Consider the following 26,182-nt stretch of genomic DNA (forward strand, 5'->3'; position numbering starts at 1 on the left):
TGAAAAAAACGTCACCACCATCACTGAACATGCATCACTCCCTTTATTACCCACCTTACAGCCTCTTTCATATTTTCTTCACTCTCCCCTCTAATCCTGACATCTATTTTCCTTTTTATTACCGCTCACAAAAGCATTTTCCCCGTAACATTTTAGGCATCATTTTCCTGGGCTAAGGTGGTGCACCACACCTGTGTATGTACAGGTGATTGTAGTTGGACATTTATAAATGAGAGCAGAAGAAAGTTTAAGCACCAGAACAATAAAAAAAAATCTCTGAACCAGCTTTTGTCTGCATTTTTGTGAAGACCTTCTTTTGTGTATTTTGATAAAACAGGAGATTTATTTAAAACTCAGAGACACATTTTATGCAAGTACTCTATTGTATAGGTGCTGGAGTGAAGGCCTCGCCTTTATTTGGCTGGTGAACAGAGCCAACCTTTTCAAAGTGTAGCAAAGTCTGTTTCAGAATAAGGAGAAAAGACCTTCACAAAACACTCAATCATGTTGCGGCTCACTGTGGCGAATGAATTGCTTCCTTCAGGTTAATGTCTTCCTCTGTCTTATTCTAATGAATAGAATAAGTACAAGCATAACAAGGACAATCACAGGGTGACAAGAAATTTTTAATGACAAGTTCTGTTTCCTTTTTTGGATTTGAAAAAGTCTCACTGTTCCCAAGTACAGAGTCGCAAGATTTATTCCAAGAAAGTTCTGTTTCTGCTTCAAGAGAGGATTCACTCACCATCATTTCAGGTCCATTTTCACAACCATCCACACAACTGGCTGTGACCCATTCTTCAGTTTTACTGGTCCAACATTCTTTTTTCTCCATTGCATGTATCAAAGTAAGTCCCGCTGTCCTCATGTAGGCCTAATTGAATGTATTTATCCTCCCAGGGATAATAGATGATGCTTATTGATTACAGCGTGGTGTCTGGTCACTATTCCCTTTCCTCGGCCCAGGGCTGGAGGTTCTGCAGGGCGTACAGGGAGGAGTTATGGGCGCACAGTGGATCTGACACCGCTGATTCGCTGAGGGACTTCTGGAGGGCGGACTGCTGCAGCTGCAGTATGAGGCGATTGGCCTGCTGACGCTCCGCCTCCCTCTCCTCGGCTGTCTGTCTCCTGAAAGAAGACAGGAGAAAAAAATTAAACATTTAAAAAATAAATAAATAAATAGATAAATAAAAAGTGGGGTTACGTGAGAGTAAATAACAGCAAGAAATAGTGTAGAAGTGTGAAAATTCCCATAAGATGCATAAAACAGCAGTGGTGAGTTCATAGAATAAAAATAAAATGATGTCTAGAGCGATGCAATGATGAGAAGATTTGTTTCAAGCACGAAAACTGAAAAAAGATGTATTTGACTCCCTGTAATAATTGGTAAAATCTATATTTTGGAGATTGAAAAAAAAAAGTGTATACTTAATATTATACAAATTGTAAAAGAAGAAGAGGAACAAGAAAAGAAAATTAAAATGCCGACAAAACTATATTAAAAGTGAAATGTTTTATTTGTTCCTGGCTAGCCTGCCGCTTTTTTGTTCCGTGTTAACGGGGTCAATTCACAGGAAATTGCGCGTGGGGTCATCTGCTAAACGAGGAAAGTTTGATTTTTGAACGGGACGTCTAAAACAGATGTAACTCCTCGTGGAAGAGGGCTATAGTGGCCGGGTTTCTACGGGTGAAGTGTGATGAAAGGCTGTTACAAATGTAATAACTTCGACTTGAATATGACATTTCATACCAACCTCCACTTGGTCCGGCGGTTCTGGAACCAGGTTTTGACCTGCGCGTCCGTCATCTTCAGACTCTTGGCCAGGGCTGCCCGCTCGGCGCTGGCCAGATACTTCTGCCGGTGGAAGCGCTTCTCCAACTCGCAGATCTGAACTCTGGAGAAGGACGTGCGGGGCTTTTTCCGTTTGGGAGGTGTCCGGTTCTGGTACGGGTGTCCTATCCGCCGCGTAACGGCGAACGGCACGAGAGCCGCTGCAGGGAACAGAGAGACACACCGGTGAGTGGAACATGAAATTTTATTCAGCACCAAACAGACTAATTCACTCCCCACTCTGTATGGAAATTCAAAGCCATATATCACAGATATCTGCCCTGTCTGACAACAATTCCCTATTTAGACTGTTTAAGCCTTGTGTGAAATATGTGAGATGAAATGTCTTGTGAAAGATGAGTCTGGCCAAAGTATTGGAAACAATGCAATTATAAAAAATAAACAAATAAATACTCATCTTAAAGTTGTTTGGGCTTTAACAGATGATCTTCGCGGCCTTTTGGCCTATCTATCTTTTCTTTACATTTTGTATTTTAGGCCTTTGCTAATAAAGGCTCCTGTTAGTCTTCAGTAAACCGGGCTGTACGGCAGCCTGTGTGACAAAATGTTTTAAACCAACTTTAATCCGCGTAATCTACAATCAATTATTTTATATAGTATTTTTTTGTACTTTTCTCTATAATTTATGAAGTAAATTATTTGACAGCCTAATAGGTTATCTTATTCTTATTTATCTTTAAATTAGCCTATTTATAACATTTCAGTTCATTTTCACTGCAGCAATAAGTGATGACAGAATACGCTGATGCTGTTTGGTTATTCAAAAACAAAGCCTATAAAAGTAGCTGTGTGATTTGACATTACTACATTTGTTTTGTTTATCAACATGTTGTAGAAATGAAATATTCAACTCCTAAAAACATGAGTGAAGTCAGTAACGCAGACACAAAGCGTTTAATAATAATAACCTGTAAATGTAGTATACTCCATTATTTAAAAAACACATTTAAACTTGTATCCCGTTGGAGGTTTTCCTCTGTTTTAAGCCACTTAAATAATTAAAGAAACGCCTTTACAAATATTTGGCACAGGTGTTTTTTTAATGGTTCAGCAGCAGTTACTAACGTTTGAAACATAATGAAATATTAATGAGGGGAGCCCATTAGGTCTAACAGCTGGCCTACCTGATATTCTGTCCTTGGCGAACCTGTTCCCTATCCAGGGGAAGCACAGCCCTCCAAACCCAGGAACAGCGCCCTGGACCGGGGCCGGGGGTCCAGGGGCTGTCATGGGTCTGTGGGCCGGGACTCGAATCACTCGGCTACCCAGACTCCTACTCTCTCCGTATGAACCTGAAGCCTCCACCGGAGGCATTATACCGGAGAGGGAGATAGACAGCGCGGTGTATGAGGGCGCGCTGGCCCCGGTCGGGCTTCCTAAACTGTAATAACCGTCCCCGTTGCTTAAATCTGATCCAATTTGTCTTCCAGCCGTGCGCCCGTTTTCCGGCTCTGTACCGGCTCCCAGAATCTGGTCGATGCCGAAGCTGATGGGCTCGTGATGGGCCGGTTTGGGAGGAGGGCTCGGCGCGCTGGGTGCTTGCTCCATCCCCGTCGCTCTATCTCAAAAAGGACGAAAAAACTGAACAAGATGTTTTCTGGGAAATTCACAGCAGCGTCAAACTGTAGCAAAAGTAATCGCCAGTAGTGTCTCCATCGCTGTCCAGCCGTCTGCCCAGAATCCAGCGTGTCCTTGTTGTCTCTTAACAGGCCTCTTTCAGAGGACTGGGTCCTCTCTACAGGCTGTGGTGAAAGTTTGATGGGCGTTCGGAGAGATGTGACGCTCTGTCCTCCTCTCAGCGCGTCAAAACGCTCAGTCTAGCAGCTCCGTCCTCCTCCATCCCTCTCCACCATTCATTGGCTGGCACCAGGATGACTGATTGAATGTTAATGGGGGTAGGCCCACGATTTGGCACAATAACCATGATTTCAATCCACGGGCGTCAGCTTGTTATATATATATATATATATATATAAAATATGGCATCTCCATGTCTTCTGAGTGAGTCAATATTTGATGTTGTCGTTTTTTTATCATTATAATGGAGATAGAGGGCAAGGCGACAACTTCATGGAAATGTATATGGCACATGTAGAAAAAAATCGCACCATGGCTCACTGAAGATCAATGCTCATTTAAGCTTCTTTGGTGACGAACATCTAATATTTTATCGTTTCAAAGAAATGGTGTTTTGTCAGTCATCTGTCAGTGTTGCGCTCGTCCCCATAAATGTGTTCACTGTGAACGGGTTAATAAGTTTTGGTGACAAATGATATCAGATGGAAAAACTTTTCACACACCTTTTAGACTCTGATGAAATGATACTTCTGCCCATTACCACTTCTCAGGCGCATCATTTGTCCTCTTGCTGTGGAATGTACGAGAATAATAAGTTGACACGGAAACGGGTTGAAAGCTATTAGGAAGTGCTTTATAACTGAAGACTATTTATCATGGATATATTATAAAGGAGAGAACAAAAGCAAGAAATGTCAGTCTCCATTTATATTCCTTTTCATTTAAATCCTTCACGTCGTCCACGCCTTATAATCAAATGCGGAGAGTTAATGTTTTTATATTTCTTTGACATTCGGCTGCACTGTGGCGTTTAATGTTCAACTGTTTACAAATGTTGGATTTTTAAGCTGAAACCAAAAAAGATAAAAATGTTTTTTCCAATACTCATAATGCGTCGGATTTAAAGCCTTAAATGTTCACACTTTATAACCAAATGCAGAGCAGTCATATTCATGTTGGCTTGGTGTCTAGTTATAGAAACAATAATGTAAAATCACTGAAAAACATTTACTCTATAATGCCTGTCAGCAGCTTTTATTAGAGATGGTACGTATTGTGAGAATAGAATAAAACGTAATGAAGCCAGAGTTATCATTTTACCCGTGCGTAATTACGCACATGAAACCCATCACGTCTCTCTTTGTACATTGGCAGTGAATCATCAGCACCCATTGAGCATGGCAAAGCATTACGTGGCCTTATTTGTTCCTGGTAGCCAGTGCCACATTAAATGACCTGACAAGGGAAGGCCATGGGCTACTTCAGATAAAGTGTCCAGGCTCTGGAAGCTGCTAACCGCTCAGATTCAATGTAACAGGCGCCCAAAGTGACCGGATAATCACATTTTCACTAACTTGTCTCAGGGACAGACAAATGCGCATCGGGTTTGGATGCGGCAGGTGGCTTTTTAAGCTATCACATTACAGTAGCCTACTTTAACCAACTAATGTCCAACATATTAATTTAGTGAAAGTTGGTTTTTATATTTGTAGGCTTTTAACAGATCTGTCCAACCTGTTCATTAATCATCGTTTTTGCAGGCATGTATTTTGATGCCTGAACTACGTAAATAATTCAATTTTAGTATTTGGGTTATGCTGACTTCTTGGCTAAATTGTATGTTTTGTAATCACAATCCATTATTTATTTAAGCTTGAATTGATCTTATACCGTATGTTAAGCTACATTTAAAAAAAGTTATAATAAAATAAACTGTAATTGGTTAAATTGTAAATTGTGAGGTTAGACGCTACAAAAATCAAACTGGAATGCAAAGATACTGTAGTGGGTAATATATATTTTAAAAAGCATCCGCATCTCGCCATTCACAATAAAGTCTTATAAAGCAATATGAGATTGGACAAGGCCCGAGGTGTTTGTTTGGCAATATGGACAGACTCTGAGTGTTGGCTGGTCCGCCCTGCCATATGTGAGCTCACCGGTGGCTTTTGATGGGGGAGAATTGGTCTGTTATAGCTGTCATCTTTGTGGACATTTTTATGTTTCTCTGGATGACTTTTGCAATAATAATTCCTCAGCCGTAACTATTGTGAACAAAACACAAATTTAAATGAATGTAATTGATTTATAACAATTACATGGCCACATATAGGACGACGCATAGATCACACCGGAAAAGCAGCTTCATGAAAGTTAATAATTATTGCGTTTATCCCAACTCCTCCGGAGTGAAGGCAGTCCCTCCAGCCTGTACGGAGCAGACGGGGTCCCACTGGTTGCAGATGTTGGGTGTTAGTAATCCGGTGTAATCCAATGATTGTGAGCGATTATGACACATTAGCTCTGACCTACCGGGATACCACCGTGACACCGGTTATCCAAAACACGCCAGCCCCAGCCCGCCTCCTGCCGGCCTTTCTGAATTTATTGATCGCCTGAATGTTGAAGACAGTGTCGGATCATTTCATTGCTCCGTGATTACAGCAGAAAAGGTAAAAAATAATTGATACCAAGAGTCCACTTAAACAGACAGACAGACACACACACACACACACACACACACACACACACACACACACACACCGTTTAAAAAGCAGCCTTGAGGTTATCTCGTTTAGGCCAAAATATTTAGATAGTGTTTCTGAAAAGCCTGCAGCCCACACGAACAATTAAGAAGCGCATCAATCCTCGTTTTTTTCCACAGGCAATATAAATGCTGACACCCTGATTCCAAAAGTCCAAAAAGAAACGACAACAAAAGAGTGAAAGAGTGCGATTTGTTTGAGAAATTACCACTTGATCTGCATAATCGGGGGTCTGGGCTGCAGCTCGGTACCCGGGGGCTGCGTTTTTATTGCGCGTCTCTTCGCCGTTATCAATTTCAGCAGCGCGCCTGACTTTTTAAAAGGGGGACGAGGCCGGCTGCTTCTGAATAATGAATGACACGCTTTTATATTGTCGCTAAAGTGCCCGTGATGTTACAATATGAAAAGGCAGCGGTAAGTAATAGTGCATTTAAAGGGGATGTAGTGTATTATTATGATGTAAAAGAGAAGGAGAGAGGCGGTGGAGAGAGGGAGATGAGTGGATAGCAGCACCCAGAGAGAGAGAGATTGTTTTATTACAATAAGAGGAGATGAGTTTGCCTCGCAGCGAAATGGGGACCAGTTAATGAAACTTTACCGCAGCTAACGATTTCCCCTCCCTCGCCCTAAAAACCGTCCTTATGAAATATTTAAACTATTTAATATAGGTAGTATTAAGCTGAAAGACACTGGCATCGGCCATCTGACAACATTTACAAGGCTGTGGATTTTTTAAAGTTGGGTAAACAAAGCTTTACGGCCCGCTTTGCCTCAACCCACATACAACAAAAGTCTTGTAGTAAATCAAACTCACATTGAGTGCAATATAGTGAAAATGTGTTTTACAGTTGGGAGACTTGATTTGGTCTAATTTACACTTTTCTCCATACCACGCCATGCGCAGACGCAGCAGTTTACAGGCTCTTCCTATCAATATAAGCCTGTCTTGTCTATAATGGAAGGGATAGCCTAGCATGGCCCCAGTGTGGGGGGATAGTGTTTCATATTGACATGCTCAGTGGGATTGTTGGATGAGAAGAGAGGAATGGGATCCCCCATCAGGGACTCTGTCAGGGCCATCATCATCCCTGGGCTGTCACTGGACCACTGCTTTATCTGCCAGACGCTTAAAAAGCAGATAAACCATGTAAAATGTCACTGTAAATGTCATATATATGGCTCCATAGATATTAAAGGATTTTAATTACCAAATATGAAGGCTGTCTTCTCAAAAGGTTCTCTTTATTGGAGGAAAGATAAGTCGTGCCAGCAAAAATGTTGCTTTTTAAATGTTGTAGCTGCTGATTATAAAAATGTTGTGCTGGATTATTTGATATATTCTTCACATGGAGTCAAACAGCAACCAATAGAGGGACTTTCGGTTTGATTGTGTTGTATACAAATCAGTCATGTAAGCTTTTTTTCTGCAAGTATCAGGATGCACATTTAACCACATAAAGATGCCCTGATATAGTGGATATTTGTTTCAATGAACATCGCATTCTTGTTACTCTTGAGGAACAGTATGCTTTGACTCTGTGTGTGCGTGTGCGAGAGTACACCATGTAAGCCTGTCTGATGGTTGAATGCATGGCTGCCTCTTCACGCTGGTTAAAAGTCAGGGAGGGAGGGAGAGGAGGACGGAGAGGAAGAGAGTGAGAAAGGGAAGTAAGTAACCGCACAGACGTGAATTATAGGGATGGACAGAGAGCAGAGAGGAAAAAAAACAGGATGGATGGATGGCTGAGATGGAGATGTGAGAGAAAGAGTTAAAGCATTAATGGGGATCATTTGGGGCTGATGATAATTGAACACATGGCTTGAGTTTGGACAGGAGGATTCCCATAGCTTTGTCTCATCCTTATTTGTGTGTGTGTGTGGTTGTACTTTTAAGAGTTAATTTCTGTCTTATCTATTCTGAGTGCTAAGTAAAAGTTTTTGTGGAGACATTTTTAGTCTCTGATCATGCTCAACGGCTTCCAGAGGGATCTGCCATTGCTGTTGCTTTAATGACTTATGACTGATTTTGTGTGTGTGTGTGTGTGTGTGTGTGTGTGTGTGTGTGTGTGTGAGAGAGAGAGAGAGAGAGAGAGAGAGAGAGAGAGAGAGAGAGAGAGAGAGAGAGAGAGAGAGAGAGAGAGAGAGAGAGAGAGAGAGAGAGAGAGAGAGAGAGAGAGAGAGAGAGAGAGAGAGAGAGAGAGAGAGAGAGAGAGAGAGCATGCCAGTGTGGGTTTGTGTTTAAGAGCAGCTGAGTGCTCCTGAACGCCCCTGGTCGTGGCGCTAATGTGTTAATTCATTACTGCTTGTAGTCAGTTGCATTGTGTCAGAGCTGTGTTTCCCGTCTCTCTCTGTCTGTGTCCTCTCCGCTTCATAAAAGCCGATTATGCTGCATGTCGCCGCCGTTCCACCCATTCTCTCCTGCCTCTTGACCTCCTCACCCCTCCTGTTGCCTGCCCGCGGGGCGCTCATGCAGGGGAGGAGGGGAGGGAGGGACAGAGGACCAGCTGCCACCAGCCATAGTGCTCTGGTGCCTGGCAGAGGGAGCTACTCCAGCCCCCTGCTTTGCTGGGCCTTCTGGCCCCTCAGGGTGGGGGGGGGGGGGCACCAGCCTCATGCCACCAGCCCCACCTGTCTGGCCCCAGGCACAGGAGTGTGACCGATTAGGCACACACACTCACATATACGCAGCCACACATGCATATTACTGCCTGATGACCCCAAAAATGTCAACTCTGCAGTTACTTTGATTTGATCTAATGTGCTTTTAAAACGTTTCATAAGCTGCAGAATTATTTGACCCTTTAGAAGTCATTTGAATAAAAAAAAAGGTATATGTTTTGTGCACCAGGCAATAGGCCACAGTCTTCACACACACTTACACAGATTTCCTCAATACAAATGCTCACACACACGCACACACAAATACACAGAGGCACTTTGCTGTGAGGCGTGAAAGAGCGAGAGCTAAGTGAGGCCACTCCAGAGCGCTATTCTCTATATTGATTTCCCATTATCAGACCCCAGTCCCTGTGGAGTCATTAGTGCCGGGATCAAACAGACAGACAGAGAAGGAGACTAATACCAGTCACTTACACCAGCACAGGGAGATCACCTTACCTCCCTGAGGGTAGGAAGGCCAGAGAGGAGCAGAGCAGGAGAGGAAGGGGGGGGGGGGTAGTGGATGGACGAGTGCAACGGGCTAACAGATGGAGACGGCAATGTGTAGAGAGAGAGGAAGAGGAAAGAGGTGGGGTTTTTCGCAGTGGAACGTTCATGGGCAAATGGTAGACACTCTTTGATCACTTTATTTCACCGTTCTGTTTTGTCTGTTGTAGCGGAAATGTCTTGTCTCGCTTTCTTGCTCTCTCTTCTCCGCTCTCCTTTTCAGCTAGGCATCAGCACGGTCCCAAAAACATGGTTGCTTTATTACTCAAGTCAAGTTTTCATGTTTCCACTAATGCGTGACTTTTTCTATTTTTTGTTAAACCTTGTAAAATGTAGCCAATAAAGCTCCTCGCCCTCCTCTCTGTCAATAAATTTATGGTAAAGATGCAATGATGAATGGTTTTCATGTAGCCGGCAGCTGTCCCCACACCAGAGAGGGACACAGAGAGAAAAAGTAGGAATATAAAATGTGAGATTCTCATTTTGGTCCCTTGCTTCATAATTTCTGTGGATGTATTTATTCTCTATGGATTCAAGGGGAGCAATGAATTCGTAGTATGAATCAACACCATCCATCTTATTCACTTCTGCCTGCCAGTGAGCCCTGGAAGTGGTGGTCAGGCTATACTACACACAAACACACGTAGAGACTGACACATACACACACACACACACACACGGCTCAGACGGGGGTGACCCTGGCCTGACCCCCCTGCTGACCCCCAATCTGTTCCCCAACCTCACACCATGAGAGACCGGGGCACACCGGGATGGACACACACACGCTCAAAGACACACACGCACAGACACATTGGCATATCGCACAATGTGTGATCTGATGGATATCTCCTCAGACAGTACCATGTGTGTGGGCAGTGTGCGTGCGGACAGCGTGTGTGTCTAAGTGTGTGTGGTGCTGTACCCTCTGCCCCCTCCCACTGGTGTTAATTGATTCTTGGTGTGCTTTGCTGATTGGTGTGAGGACCCCTAGAGGCGGGCCCAGTCTCCACTGATGCCCCCTCCCCATTTGTGTAGCACCTCTCGCACACACACACACACACACACACACATACAGTACACACCACACAGATTTACAGTTTATAGTATATCTCTCTATATATATGTCCACAAACTGTTCATAGCACATGTGTTGACTGTACATGCTCTGGTGAAAAAAACACATACACACGCACACACACGCATGTCTTTCAGGGGGTTTTCACACCCCGGTAAAGAGGAAGCTGGCTAGCTGACCTGAGCAGATTGCGGATCATATGAGACAATCCACATAGAAAAAATCAGTGTCTTAGAGGAGATTCATGAACAATATAGGTGGGCAAAGGTGTGTGTGTGTGTGTGTGTGTGTGTGTGTGTGTGTGTGCGTGAGTGAGAGAGAGAGAGCGAGCCAGAAAGACAGTAAGAGAGATGAATCTCCGGTTATTAATTTCCAGCCGCGGCCCCTGGGTGAGATGTTAATATAGGGCTGATTGTGACTAATTTCTTATTAATTGCCATCAGCAATTACACAGTGGCCAGTAATGTGGCTAATTTGTAGAAATGAATTTGGTTTTCTGAGGCATTTTAATTGCTGCAGGTGGGCAGCGTCCTCTGCACACTGTCACTTTTGTTTGTCTGCAGGAAACTTTTGAAGTTGTGCTGCTGCTGTTTGTGTGACTAGTATTAGAAATATTATGTGAATTATAGCATATTACTATAACAGCATTGTATGTGTACACATGTCTGTGCACGTGTAGTCTTTGTATGTGTTTCTGCTTCTCTTTCTGAAGACATGCACACAAACAAATCTTTGCATCATCATTGTAAATGCCATGATATCTTATTCATCAGGTTTATGCATCCCCCTACCTCCATATATCTCTACACGTTCATGATCATTACAGTGGGGACGGAGAGACATTTAAGTTGTTGCCTTTGTTTGTTGAATGTTTATAGCTTCCGTTAGCACGGTCTCAACGACCACTGAGGAACCAGTAGATACAAAATCCAAATCCCCCTTTAAAAGAGGAGATGCCCTCTGGGCAGCCATAGCTCATAGTTGGCCTGATTTAGTGGCAGCCAGGAATCTGGGCTTGAATAAAGACAGAGAGAGCGAGGGCAGACTGGAAAAGAGAGAGAGAGGGGAAAAGATAGCTCCCTGTGTGATAAATAGCCCCGGCTCTCTCTATTGCATTAGCCGTCCGGGCCGATAGATTGCGAGCCCAATAGACCCAGACGTATGCGATTGGTTTCTCATATAAAAGTTGCATATTAAATTCCTTCACAGGACTGTGCCCCCCAAGCATGAAGGAGGGAAAGAGGAAATGGGAGTGAAAAAGCAGAAAGTAGAGAAAGGAATGGCAGAGCAAGAAAAAGGCTTTTTATGAGAGGCAAAACGAAGGCAGAGAGTTGGGGAAGCCGGAGAAGAAGGGGGAAAGATGATGGCAGAAGAAGAGTAGCTTGATGGTAGAAAAGACAAATGGTGATGTCATGAATTTAATAGGTCCGTGGATATTGGGCGATGAGTACGACCGTACGTCCATTTAATCAGTATTGCTTCCCAATGAAGATTTCTCTCTTGTTTTGCGCTCACTCCCCCCTTCTTCTGTTCTCAGCCGTTCTCCACATGCTAACGACCTCTCTAATTGTTTCCAAGCTCATTAAGATGCTGATGTTTTAATAGTAATTAATCCGTCATTTGCCTACATGCAAACACGGGCCACTGAGGTTTGTTCATCGCTGTTTCAATACACGGATAATGCAGTAGCCTAGTCAAAGGAGACAATATCCTGCTAATTTAGCTCATCACTGTTAATTGGTTGTTAAGTGCCTTTAATTACCAAGCAGGCTTTGGGATTTAGGTCGGCAGAAAGAGGGGAATCGCTATGATTGTCCCTGCCGCTGTAATGGATCTTGTGTGAACTTTGAAAACTGGAATAAATGACCAAAGGGTGAAAAGAGACACACATTGACCCTGTTCTGTTTTCTATCTCTGACGTTTTCTCTCTCCTCATTTTCTTACTTCTCTTCCTTCCTTTCCTCTGTCCTCCTGTCCCTTCCTCCATCCCTGTCTCACTCCCTATCTCTTTCTCCATGATATTATTAACTCATTAAGTTTTTTTCATTATTTTTAATAAAAGATGAGTTATGGCTTTAGCCTCACTGTGGCAGCATCCCCCCTTACACCCTCCTCCTCCTCCTCCTCCTCCTCTCTCCCTTCCCCTTCAACCATTTACCCCCTTCTTGGCCATATTGTGCCTCCTCCGATATGTTTGACCCTTGAACTGTAGTTTCTGACCTCGGTGTTGCTGGTTGCAACCTTCTGTCCATCTTCTTTGCTTTCGCCACAGTCACTCACATCTATCAATCATCTCTCTTTTTCATAGCGCTTAGCAGTCTTTAGATGGCATTCATAAGATTTATGATTCATGATTCTGTCTCTTCTGTGTGTGAGAGAGAGAGAGAATAGAGAGAAGGAAAAGGGGAGAAAGAGAGAGACAAAGACAGGGACTGGAGAGAGAGAGAAGGAGAGGGGCTTGTCGATGACACAGTTGAATAATGACAATATCTATGATTGATAGCTTATACAGAGCTAGTCGGGTGTGTGTACTGTATTTGTGTGTGTGTGCGTATTAGAGTGACAGAAAGAGAGTCTATATGTTCTGTTTTTTCCCCACATTAATCTGATGTTTAAGAAGCAATGATGAATGGTTTTCATGTAGTTTGAGCCGTCGATGGTCACTCTGAAGAGGAGAGAGGGAGAGAGAGATGGAGAAGGCTAGCAAGTGACCAGAATTACCAAGGGACACATGATGTTTATGTAGGAACAGAGGGACTCAAGGAGATGAAAGCACAATAAATGTCTTTCAGTTAGAGAGGACAGAGTACAGATGAGACCAAGTTATTAACAACTCTGGTTTTCAGCCACGAAAACCCTAAATGAAATATTTACTGCATCTGCTTGTCATTTTCTTCACATTGTGAGTCGTATTTTTTAAAGGCACTAAATGAAACATTTGTTTTTGTTTGCTATTATGTTAATAAAATACTCTTGTGCCGTATGTACATAACATGGAGTTGTTCACTGTAATCATTCCTCCTCTAGAAGTGATCCCTTCTAGCGCAACGACACTGTAAGTGACAGGGGACAAAATCCAGTCCTAGTTCTGTGCAAAACTGCATTTTATCGTTCAGCCGAGCCTAATAAGAGGCTTCAGCAATCTGTGTAGCCAAAGTCAAGTCAAGTGGATATGTTTCAAAGTTGCAGTCTCTTTAGTAGGACATTTTTCTTTGTGTTTCCATGAACAGTGTGTCCTTACTGAGCTGGAGGGCTATGTCCTGGTAGTTGCATGTCTGAATTTTTCACCAACACTGGCAGTAGATCTACAAACTGCCAGGCTAGAGATATGCTCACATTCCCTTCTGTTCAATGAAATTGCCCTACATGCAGCCTGAGAAAGGACGTGATGTCACGTTTCTGATGCGGGTAATAAATAAATATTCTTCAGAGCGATCACAAACTGTAAACAGTGTTTACAGAGCGACACTACAATTTGTTGTCTGGTTTTGTGATAATGTATAGGATGTATATTGTGTGTGTATATCTATCTATCTATCTATCTATCTATCTATCTATCTATCTATCTATCTATCTATCTATCTATCTATCTATCTATCTATCTATCTATCTATCTATCTATCTATCTATCTATCTATCTATCTATCTATCTATCTATCTATCTATCTATCTATCTATCTATCTATCTATCTATCTATATCTATCTATCTATCTATCTATCTATCTATCTATCTATCTATCTATCTATCTATCTATCTATCTATGGAATAATAAATATCTATCTATCTATAGTGATAAAACACGATTAATAAACAGCGCATCGAGGTTTCTGTTGGCCAACCGAGAACATCCACTCAGTCAAAGGTGAACTCTGACCTGCGAATCTGCTGAAGTCGGGTGGAGATAAAACCATTTTTTTATATATGGTTAAGTGCCTGACAGTGTCTCTGGCTGAACAAGGACTGTTTGTTCTGTCCCTCATATTTTACAGTGTAGTCAAACTAGAAAGGGATCACTTCCTAGCAGAGAGGAGGGATGGTTAGAGTACATATGGCAAGTGAGTATTGATTAAGATAGGCTTAAAGCTGTATATCTTTTAACCCCAATTGCTCCAGGGCAGTTACTCATTGGTCAACAGATATGGCTGTTAGTGTGAATGAGATGAGATAGCATTCATTATCAGCTAATCTTCCCTGGATAAATACAAGTAAAAAAAATCTGTGGAGCTGAACTGAAGAAATGATTATCCTAGTTGTTATAAATACCAAATAAGTGTTTCCATGTGGTTGAATGGGTTGTAAAATCGCCTCCACCACTTGTTTCCAGCTGGTACCCAAACCCGATATGCAGATAGATATTTTGCACACTTCTGTGTCAGTCCTCAAAGTAAATAGCTTGAAGTATGGAGAAGGTTAAGTGTTAATGTGGCAATAGTTTAAGGCAATGTGTGCTGACAGCTGTGATGAATTGTTTCCATTGTACTTGTATTCCTTTCCACTCATACAGTGTTTTCTGTATCATCCCACATGATAATCCCTATCCATGCTTAACTACAGCCCATCGGTATGGTTTCCAAAATAGTAGTATATCTTATATTGTTTATTTAAGCTGTTCTTTATTGGTACAGTATGGTTGTAATTTTCTATTGTGGAGGAACAGTACATGACATTTTTTCTGTTAATTTTACAGTATGATACAATACATACATTTTCCAGCTTTATGCCACTGAATGAGCAACATTAAAGACGTCTGGAGGCAGCTACATTCTTCCAAACACATAACATTATTTTGCATGCTACACATTCAAATGTCACACATTTCATCTCATTCCACATGAAGTGATAAGTGTAATAAACGTCCATTTATCACTTTTCCCTTTGCATTCTCTGATTTTGTGAAACATCCATTTCCATTGACTTTGTTCAGGTTGAAGTTGTGATACTTAGTGTTTCCACCGGAGTGCACTCTTGAGCATTAAAAAAAAAAAAATTAGTTCATGAAATTGATGACAAACAAGTTAATCGGCTAGTCTCATTTAGTCCTCCAGAGCTTCAATACTATTCACAGTTAGCGTAATGGTTGGATGCAGTGGAAGGATTTTGTTAGACACCTAGACTTTTAGTTCCGTCCATGTAGAAGCATCATCATTTGTTCGGTTCTGGACGGATAGAGGCCGGCCGTGTGTGTACAGTTGGTTCTTGCTGATGAGGTGTGGAGTTGCTGAGGTCCCATTTTCTCCCATTTTGTTAAATTATGGATAGAGTGGTTGCTAAGAGGCAGAAGAGACACACAAATGAAGAGGATCAAAAGTTTGGCTCTCTATTTAATTACTCTGGGTGTACAATATGCGGGGAGGAAAGAATCATTGACTTCACCACTGTGGTGAGAGTGGATTTGCTTCTACTCTTAGTATAGAGATGAATCTGTTTGCAGTATCAACAATCACAAACAATACAAGGCTGCACAAAATCGTTTTAGGAGGTAGGACGGGTGCTAGAGAGGTTAAGTTGTGTGCACATTCAAAAATATTGTATCACTCAGAAACTGCTGTAATACTTTTTTTTTAGAAACATTAATTTCCATTAATGTACAGCTCAGATTTTTTTAGCTGTTAAAGACAAGAAATCTGAAAAGAAATAAAACTTTTAATTGTTTTGTTTTGTCAGTAAATGCACTAGAAAACGTCATCCACTAAGAAATCCTTCCCCAATTCAAGATATTAGTTGTGAGGTGTAATGTTAGCTTTCCCTGTGTGCTATGAGGATTTCTCTTTTTCTTCTTTTTTTAAAGACATGACTTTAAAAATGAGTTTAAAAAAAAATCATATCTGGCTATATCAAATAGGACAAATATCTTGTATGCGTTTTCTCAGTTCGTAAGGCTGTTGTATGCATATATGGCTGACATGGCATGTTGTTTGATGTTGCACTTTTAATGTATTTAATGTCTTTAAAATGCTTTACTCATCTCAAGACTGAATACAGTAATTACTAAGCAGCAAATGTTGAGACACTATTAATACCTACACACATATACAGTGCATAGATAAACTTACTTACAAAGCTCTTTTGTATTGGATTTACTGTGTGTGTGTGTGTGTGTGTGTGTGTGTGTGTGTGTGTGTGTTAGCACAGGATGGATTTACAGTTAATTGGAAATCATGAAGAAAAAAACAACTTTTGTTGTTTTGTTGCTTTAACTAATACACACTTTACAAACATGCACATACAAAGAGCAAACCCAGTAGTCGAAACTGTTCACAAAGTGCAAACAAAGACATGAGAGCAGGATGCGAAACTGGATAATGTGTCTCCTCTGTGCTGAAAGCAAATTTCTTGGCCTAATAAGCATATTGCCATATGGCCTGATTCACTGTGGATGACACCGCTAGGATCTGTGTGTCACAGTTCTTTTGTTCTGGGCCTGACATGATCTGTGGGGACTGTAGGGAAGTCATGTATGTCTACTTACATGGTGTATTATAGGTGTTTCTACTGTGGCACTGAAGGCTTCCAAATAGAGCGGGTGTAAATCTCTATTGCTCTTTCTGCTTAGGCTGATGGATTCTGGTTCTTAGCTGCAACCACAGTATAGTGAACACCGCATCCATCCACCTCACCAGCACAGGCTCAGCACGATCTGGGATCACAGAGAGGAATGAAAGATGAGAGAAGTATGACACATTTGTGTGACTGATAGAATATACGATCTAGTGTAATTACATGCTGAGAGCGGGGTGTCACATACAACCAGCTTAATTCACTGATCAAGGTCCTTTCTTGGTGAAACAGTTTTTCATGGCACCATATTTGTCTCATTATGAGTGAATGTGAGTGTTCCCATCCCAATTTGGATGTAAAGTACCACTCTTTTTTTAAAGTAGTTGTATTATATTTGATGAGTTTTGAGTCATAGCTCTGCATGCATGTCCATTGCTGACATGAACTTCTCTGCTTTGTCATTTTGCATCCGTGCTCATGAAACATACGATAAGTCTATGCTGAATAATAATAACCTTTCATTGCCGTTGACTTCTGTGGCAGCAGTTCCATTTGCAAATTGGATAGTTGCTGTGGCTGTCCTGCTGTTCATTTCTTGAAGCATGAAGTTTTGATCTGTGAGACCGGCCCTGCAGGTTGCAGGGGTGTGGCCACACAGCAGTGTCACCTCTGTAAGATGGTCTCTGGCTGAGAGGGGGTGAAGGAAAAGATGAATAAAAACTGTGGATAAGAAAGTATAATGTATTCACACTGGTTGCAACATTTTGTTGATCAGAAATAAATGTCCACTCTTAAATGAAACTGATTCTAAAACATAAGCGCTTGAAGATGTGCAGATTTACCTGCACTCTTTAAGCTCTTTCTTCACATTTACCTGTTGTTACAGTGGGAGATGGCTGTCGGCTCCTCCACCCACTGTAAGTCGGGCATCGACATCTCAGTAGATGGGCGTAGGCTGACCTGAAGTCCCTGTTGAGGGCTCCGTAGAGGATAGGGTTGAGGGCTGAGTTGGTGTAACCCAGCCACAACACAATGGGAAATTCTGGTACAGTGCTAGGGTCTGGATGCTCCTTTAGGCCCAACACTGTGAACAGGATGAAATATGGCAGCCAGCACACCACAAAAGCCCCTATCACTGCTGCCAGTGTCACTGTGGCTTTGTGCTCCCGCAGAGCCACTGCTGTAACACTGGAAACCACAGTGGTACTGGTGGAAGGATTGTTCCTGCAGTTGTAGCTAGTGATGCAAGTGGGTCGGGCAGTGATGATGCGTCTGGCCTGTGCCCGTGCAATGCGAAGTATTCGGAGGTAGGTCCAGCACATAGCCACCAGAGGCAGGTAGAAAGTGAGAAGAGAGTCCGTTAGTACGTAGGGTCTGTTGAGCTCAAAGCGACATCTCATCTCTGGAGCCCAAGGCCCGTGGTTCTGCACTGTCCCATTAACCGTGTTCCACCCCATTTGGATGGGCAAGAAAGACACGGCCACAGACACAGTCCAAACACTGGCCATGGCCACAGCAACTCTCCATGGCAACACCAGTGAGGCGTATCTCAGAGGCATGGTCACTGCCAGGTAGCGGTCCACGCTGATGGCCAGGAGGGTGAGGATGGAGGCGGTGCACAGCATGACATCCATGGAGATGTAGAAGTTGCAGAAGCCCGGGCCAAGCGGCCACTCGTCGTTGAGCTGGAGGAGGGCGGAGAACGGGAGGACCAAAAGGCCGAGCAGCAAGTCTGTCACAGCCAGCGACACAATGAAGCAGTTAGTGAGGCAGCGGAGGCGTCGAGAGGCGCAGACAGCCAGGCACACCAGCACATTACCACTGACAGTCAGAAGGATGAGGAGGGACAGGAGGACACCCAGCATCACGTTTGACAACATTATCACTGGTGCTTTACTGGAGACAATCTGATGACATCATTGCTGGAGCTTTCTGTGAACCATTGTCACGTTTTATTTTCAGTTTTAAACTGCAGTAGATGAGAGGTCTCGCTTTTTCTAAAGAATTCACATTATAAGCCTTAGGCTCGCATATAATGTTATTAAATTTGTTCACTCAGAGTGTTTGGGTGCTCCCATTTATTAAGGCGCAGACAATCTAATCTCAATGTCTCCATGGTCAAATTGTGACTTAAAATTTTGGCCACATGTGATCCCTCTGTCTCCCTCGTTCTCCCACTATTTCCTCTGTCTTAGCTGCTAATTTACTTGACTTGCTTTACTTGTTTGCTGTTCTTGCTGGGCCTGAACCCTACTAACCATAGCTTTCAGCTCTCCTGTGACTTGACCACACCAGCATTCCCATTCACAACAACATTCATCAAAAAAGTCTTTCAAGAAGTTTGGTCTCTTGACATATGTTGCTACTGAGAATTGCAAATCAGCACTATGCTTGGCTGTTGAAATGTCTGTGATGGCTGTTGAACAGCTTTTTGTCTGCGTGGCTGATTCGTAGTGGTCCATGGCATCACTTTGGCTCCAACACCATCTTCCATGGCTGGGGTGACACCTAGTGGACAGAGATGAGAAACACAGTTGGAAATCAGTACTGTATTTCTTATAGTTTCAGATGTTGCACAGCCATGCTTACACAACAGAGAGTTACTTTATTTTGGTTTGGTTATAACTGTAACTTATTATATATAACTTATTGATTATTGATAGTTGATTTATTACAATCCTTGTGATAGATTTTATTAACGTAAATTACATGCATAAATAATGCATGGATATGGATAATGGATACATTCTCATTACTCTTGTTTGACAAAATATTGAGACAGTATTTTATCAGTGCATGTGTTTGTGTGTGTCTGCACAGGCAACTATCTTTGGAAATATGTGGGTTCTGAACCTCTTTTTCTTTTTAATCTATGGATTAATACAGTACACCAAGTGATGGAATACACTAATGCAGTGTATATAAAATATTATTAGATGAACAGAGTCACAAACTATCATGAGCTAGAGAATTAAAAAAATCAAGTAAAACAAAGCTAAAGTCATAAAGTACTAACTTGGCACCAGGAGTAGCTGATAAAAATAATAAATTAGTAACCACTGACAGAATGACTCACAGCTTGTTGGGAAATTTTACAAAAATCTGCCTTTGGAACAAGTAAACTCTGAAGACTTATGTTTAAACACTGTTTTCATTATCTGATAAGTTTTCAATAAAGTGTGTGATGACATTAAAAGATTTATCTCTTAAAGCGAGACTGTGTAACCTTTGCTGAACAGCGGCCACTGTGGCTTCATGAGTCTCTCTGTCACACACACACACACACACACACACACACACACACACACACACACACACACACACACACACACAGTTCTGGCTTGCATGATTGCTGAGTTGTGAAACAAAAAGTCTACATAGTTGATGTCTGTCAGATTCTAACCTTAAAGCCTCAAGCCTTGCATGCATGATTTATGATGGCAAATAATTCAGTATGGGAATGCCATAGTAAAAATTAATCAAATGTAAATGTATTTGTTACTTATAATTAGGCTTGGGCGGTATCTCTTTTTTCATACCTTCCTAACATTTTACCGGGGTATGCGGTATATGACGGTATTTGTGAAAAAAAAAATAAAAACCCATAAAAGCTGAGCTGATAGAAGTCACTGTAGCATGTATGACATTGTCTAGCCTACAATGCTGTGTGTCTAATATGCAATTAGCCTACTTAGACAAGTCTTGCTGGGTTTTAATACTTACAGCCCATAGAATAATGAATAGATAGGAAATATGAAAAATTGATTCTTGCTGGAGGACCTGATGACACATCAGTGGGCTGAACAGAGATGATGTTACCCTCTTTAGCCACAACTTTTTTGAGGCTGGCTCACCTTGATTATTGCGACTAAACCCAAAATACTCCCAAACAGGGGCAGAGGCATTTTTCTTTTTTTACTAGTCCTGTAATGCTATCCCCACCACTTGCAGTCGCCATCTTTATCAGCTCAGCTGCGTGTTCCTCCAGTAGCGACTGATCTCTGGTGGCACATACTGTGCACTACAATACAGCGTCTCAGTATCAATAATACCTTGATACCCCCCAAGCCTACTTATACTGTTGAGTTATTTCATAGCAGCCATTTTCCTAATACAACAAGCAAAAGTAAAGCTGCCATTTTAGACAGTCCGCTAATGGGAATTCCAATCTATGTATAATAAAATCATGAACCAAGACAGATGAGCATGCTGCTTGTTGTGGGCACAGTATTTGTTCAGCTAAGATGTGCAACTGTGTAAGCAGCCAGCATGACTATGTGTCTCTGAGCAATCTGCTGCAGCTGAGATGATGTAAAGACTTGTTTTGGTTTCAATATTGTTAAATATGATTAACATTTTGATGCAGCAGTGTGGCATTGCCTTAGAGTAATACCCTGTTCGATTCCTCCAGGTCTGAAATAGAAATACTGAGTCAGGTTTCAGAAGGTTTTGATCTGAGTGATGAGAGCAGCTCTGTCAAATATGATTAGAGTTACCAAATAACGGCCATAAATAATAAATGATTTTTAAAAAATCAAATGGCAAGTAAACATAATATCTGCTAATTTGTAAAATAAATACTTTTCATTAAGTGCTTTTGACAAAAATCATTATCTTATGGATATTGTTAAATGTTTTGTTTTCTTACATAGACCTTGTCGAGAGAGTTACACAGTGCTATTTGTCCTCTGTGAACTCATTCATTAATGGCATGTGGGCATGAGTTTTTAATGTGTGCTTGGTGGAACGAGGGTAACTGCTTGATAAGTGAGGATGTGTGTGTGTGTGTGGAGTACATGTGTTTGCGTCAATGGGTGGTGGGTAATGTTTGCTCGTGTATTTTCTAACACTGTAATGGGTATTGGGACATTTGCCAGGCTTGGTCCAGAGCTGCTCACTTATCACCTCCAAAGAGAGAGAGCAACGTCGAGAGGTGGACGCTGGCTTCACGTGAAGACGAGAAGAAAGAGCATTAGACTGTATAATGAAAAGAGCATAGAAAGAAAGGTTTTAATTAAATCTGGGTCTGCAGAAAACCACACCATCTCTAATCTTTTAACTCTTCTAATCTTCACTTCTTTGTTTCGTGTACACATTTCTGTCACCAACTCGCTGCTTTGAACTTCATTCAGAGCAAACACTGATAACACGGCCACTAACGTATGAAGTGGAGCTCTCAAATGCACACAACATCTCTGCCTTTCTATCTGACAGATCCACAGACTCGCCGAGACCACACATTTCAACTGTTTTCATCATCAAAATCTGTCTGTCTCACTATCAGTGACTTTCTTGCTTTGTCACACACTCACACACACACACACACACACACAAGTTTTGGCTTGAATCCAACACAAGCCTGTGAGGAATGTCCACATATGGACATGCATTACGTTCACTAGAATTTTTTCAATAACCTTGTCTCAACCCCGGGACATAATGTATATGAGGGTGTGTGTGTGTGTGTCCGCACAGGAATACTTGCTATCTGCCCTCGGCCAAATGCACTAGTTCCTTTTCCCATGTTACAGTGCATGTGTGTGAGAGCATAACCATATTCGTTTCCTGTTTATTTTTTCATAAACATTTGTGTTTTATTAAAACCATATTAATATACAATCCCACCCACTCACGTATTAAGAACCAAAAGTAAGCACAAGACTTACTACAAGTAAGATGCATATGACTTACATGCATTTTTTGTTTTATCAATGCAAAGTCACTGTTCGCCTGTGCAGACTACAGTTACAGTAGGAAGTCACAGTCAGTCATTCACCTTTAATGTTGAGAAGCATGAAATCGCTCTATAGTACATAAAGCATCACTCATTCAGTGACAGTGTACTACTTTATTACTGACCGTCTTTTTTCTTTCAAAAACTTCTCATTAGGTTTCCCAATGGAAAACAGTGGTGAGTGTTACTATATCTAAATATATTATCACAGACACATGTGCATGCAGGTGTGCATGCACACACTAATATGCAACCCAAAACACATGTCTTAGCACTCAGCAGTCCTCAAAATCCATTACTGTGCTTTCCACAGGATGTAAAGGCTGCTCTACTTTTGGAAGGTTTCTGCACGACAATGCTGTTGTTAATGTATTCAAGAGACAACAAAGGGTTGCATGAGTTTGTGGTTTTGAGGACTTGAGTGCTTGAAGGGTTCATCCCGGGACAGGTCTGTCTGTGTGTAATTGAGGTGAGGCTCAGCAGTTGGTGGACATAACAAAGTGATTAACTTTTAGGAGCTCCTAGAAAGCTTCCTTTCCTTGTCTCTTATCTTCCAGCACAAGAAAGATGCAAACGAGCTGGAAAGGCATCATTCTGCCTCATCTAGACCTTCCATTACTCAGTGAAGGATCTGGTGAAAAGAGCCCAATTTGGGTATTGAGATGAAAGGCAGGCAGAAAAGAACTTGGAACAATGGCTCTTTACTCAGACATGGTCTGAGCTCAGTGATGAGTAATGAGGTTATTTACCTCTCAGCTGGGATTCACTGCCAGATTTGTGAGATTCTCCACATACATATTATAAATAATATAGTGTTCATTCCTTTTTTCAGCCAGATGTGTCTTTTTAGAAATAAACGGATAAGGAATATCTGCTCTTCTTCAGCCCAATGAAAAACCAAAGTAATCACGTGTATTGTCACAAATGCAAAGTAATGGGTTTGAATATGTTTACAGAGTCAGGAAATTGATTAAATCTGCCTTCTCAAATCACTGCAATATTGAAATAAGCTCTGAATTATCAGCAGGGTGTGAAATTAAGTTTTTTATCCGGTTGCTATAGACTAGTCATAGAAACAGGAAATAACTCGTTCACTCATTCATTCATTCATCTAGCCCATTAAAACTCTGCCACCTTACGGTTGGTAGGCGGTATGGCAGTGTCCTAAGATGACGCACTGAACCAAATCACTTGCCTTGTCTCTGCAATGCTACTGAAATGTGTGGAGAGCTCTGTGTCAGCAGTACTGCACGGTACAGGTACATGTAGTTGCTCCATGTACTTCTCAGTCACATGATTTTTTGGTAATGGTTGGTAAACTGTAAAGTGGTCAAAAGATTAGACAAACGCAAACGTGAGAGTGAAACCAGCAGCAGCTGGTGTTGATTCTGCAATCATCTGAACTTTTTTTTTTTTTTTTTTTAGCAAAGTTGTAGATTGTTTATTCTAGATTTACTATACATACAAGAAAAACAAGAAATTCTAAATTGTACTAGGTCAATAAACATTTAATTAGTAGGAACTGCAATACTGAAAAGGCCTACAGATGTTGAAAGCAACTTTTTTCCCTGCACGCTGCATCCATAAGAACAACATTATGCAATCAGACATCTGAATGCTTCATTTATCCTAATATAATGCAATTGAGCACCAAATACTTGGCTCAATCACTTCCTCTGTTTTTGCAAAGAAATCTATAGCTGTCTGCATTTTTGTGAATGTGCCAACGCCTGTGTGTGTGGCTGTGGGCGGGTCTGTATGTGTGTGTGTGCACGCGTCTGTCTTCCTGTTTGTCTTTGTTTTTGTCCTTGACAGAGAGACCCAGAGAGCGACTGGAGAGAGAGAGAAAGTGGGAAGTGGTCTGGGATGGTGGGTTGCTTGGTAACAGCTGTGTGTCCTGACCAGTGGAGGGAAGCTGTGGAATCTTGACGAAGCATGAAAACGAAACACACTGAGTGTCAGACACAGACAGGTACACAGACAGGGGGATCAGACACATAAAACATGCATAGCATGCATTGATGTGGCACAGATATACATACACAAACAAGTTCAGGTCACATGGGGATAATGGATTACCCGCAATGTGTCAGTCGTGACCTTACCCCACCTCTGTTATGTCAACATTACAGCTTCTGTATATAATGCTTCAACTTGATGAATGTCTATGTAAGTAGACACACACGCAGACATTTGAATAGAAAAACACACACTTGCACGGTCCAGAATCAACAAATGTCCTGTGATATCTTAGAGTTACACTTCTTAGCAGCCATTTAGACAGGGAACTTTCTTCTGAACTGATCAGCACCGCGTTTGTTTCTCTGACCAATTCATGACACTTAACCGCATCCTCTCACTATTCCGCTGGCTGCTTCAGCTGATACAGACATTGCAGAATCCCTCTTGTTGCTCTATTGGGTTAACCCTTCCAGTTTGAGCTATATTTAGCAATGATGTGCATAATCTTCACGGTAATAAATTTTGCTTTATATTTCTTGTTCTAAATATCTGCTCTCAGATAGTACTTCTGCTGGTTAAATAATTTTTTACTGGCTCCAGCAAGGGCGTTTTCTCATTTTGAAACAAACCGAAGAAATTCAAGGTGGTTAGCATTAGCAGTGAAACCTCAAATACTTTCATCTGAAAGTATAAAATAAAGAGCACCAGCTACTGAAGCTCAACCTTTATCAACATAAAAGCCGAGGAAAAGATCAGTGTATCTATTGATCTATCTGTCTATCTACTGCATGTGTCTGTCTGTCGATGTGTTACTATGGAAATTCACACTGTACGTAAGGTGAAGTTCAAATGTAGAACTTATGACAGAAATGTGCCAACAGGTAAAAGAGAAATTCGTTATTTGGTTTTATCACACACACACACACACACACACACACACACAGAATAATCTCACTTCCGCATTTTCAGGACTGATTAAATGACCCCTTTGTGTATTGTCATTGTGCAGAGTTCACATGCTCGCATCAGACTCAGGATTGACTCACCCTCCACAACCACAAACCTATGAATTTGAATTGAAGTTAGAACACAACTGCAAAATAAGAAATAAACTGTTTTCCTACAGCTGAGCTGACTAAGATTCACAGGAGGAACTTCTGATGCTGTGGCTGTTCATGACTGAGGTCACATGTCACTAACCGCTCATATACTGCTTCTTGGTCACGTCTTTCAGTTTCCTTCCTGTCCTCTCTAACCTGTCTTTGTATGAGAATGATTAAAATCTGATGTAGACAAGTGATTGTGCTGATAATTAAATAAAGGGTTTATCAAATATTTGACAAATATTATATTATTTTAATTCATCCATGATTTGATGACACATTAAATATATTATAGAAAGTATAAAGGAAGAATTTCTCAACTCACCTCAGTGCTGCTTTTCCTTTTCTGTGATTCTGTGCCCCCACTACTCTGCTCTGCTCCGCTCTCAGAGAGAGCCACAGTCTTGTGTGTGTGTGTGTGTGTGTAATGAGTGCGTAAGTGTGTGGG

At 41.6% G+C, this 26,182-nt stretch overlaps 2 protein-coding genes and 1 long non-coding RNA gene across 4 annotated transcripts; 1 reads left to right on the plus strand and 2 right to left on the minus strand.

Moving 5' to 3' along the window:
- Window positions 1–24: 24 nt before the first annotated feature.
- Window positions 25–3,680, minus strand: LOC122880565 (T-cell leukemia homeobox protein 3-like). Its single transcript, XM_044205835.1, has 3 exons — window positions 2,977–3,680; window positions 1,755–1,992; window positions 25–1,128 (listed from the first exon to the last, which is right to left on the minus strand). Exons 1-3 carry the CDS (start codon window positions 3,398–3,400, stop codon window positions 945–947), a joined length of 846 nt encoding a protein of 281 aa, XP_044061770.1. The 5' UTR covers window positions 3,401–3,680; the 3' UTR covers window positions 25–944.
- LOC122880568 lies at window positions 1,887–25,087 on the plus strand. The gene is made up of 3 exons (XR_006378968.1): window positions 1,887–2,017; window positions 22,826–22,846; window positions 24,485–25,087. It is a non-coding gene; the product is annotated as an uncharacterized LOC122880568 (long non-coding RNA).
- hrh2a (histamine receptor H2a) lies at window positions 15,023–26,182 on the minus strand. 2 transcript variants are annotated; one of them, XM_044205834.1, is made up of 6 exons: window positions 26,060–26,182; window positions 19,194–19,443; window positions 17,810–18,667; window positions 17,451–17,622; window positions 16,907–17,074; window positions 15,023–15,704 (listed from the first exon to the last, which is right to left on the minus strand). In XM_044205834.1, exons 2-5 carry the CDS (start codon window positions 19,237–19,239, stop codon window positions 17,065–17,067), a joined length of 1,086 nt encoding a protein of 361 aa, XP_044061769.1. In that variant the 5' UTR covers window positions 19,240–19,443; window positions 26,060–26,182; the 3' UTR covers window positions 15,023–15,704; window positions 16,907–17,064. The 2 variants fall into 2 exon arrangements, with proteins under 2 accessions (XP_044061769.1, XP_044061768.1); XM_044205833.1 differs by having other exon boundaries at window positions 17,810–19,443.

This window comes from Siniperca chuatsi, linkage group LG8 (genome assembly GCF_020085105.1).
Source record: "Siniperca chuatsi isolate FFG_IHB_CAS linkage group LG8, ASM2008510v1, whole genome shotgun sequence".
Classification (NCBI taxonomy): Eukaryota; Metazoa; Chordata; class Actinopteri; order Centrarchiformes; family Sinipercidae; genus Siniperca; species Siniperca chuatsi.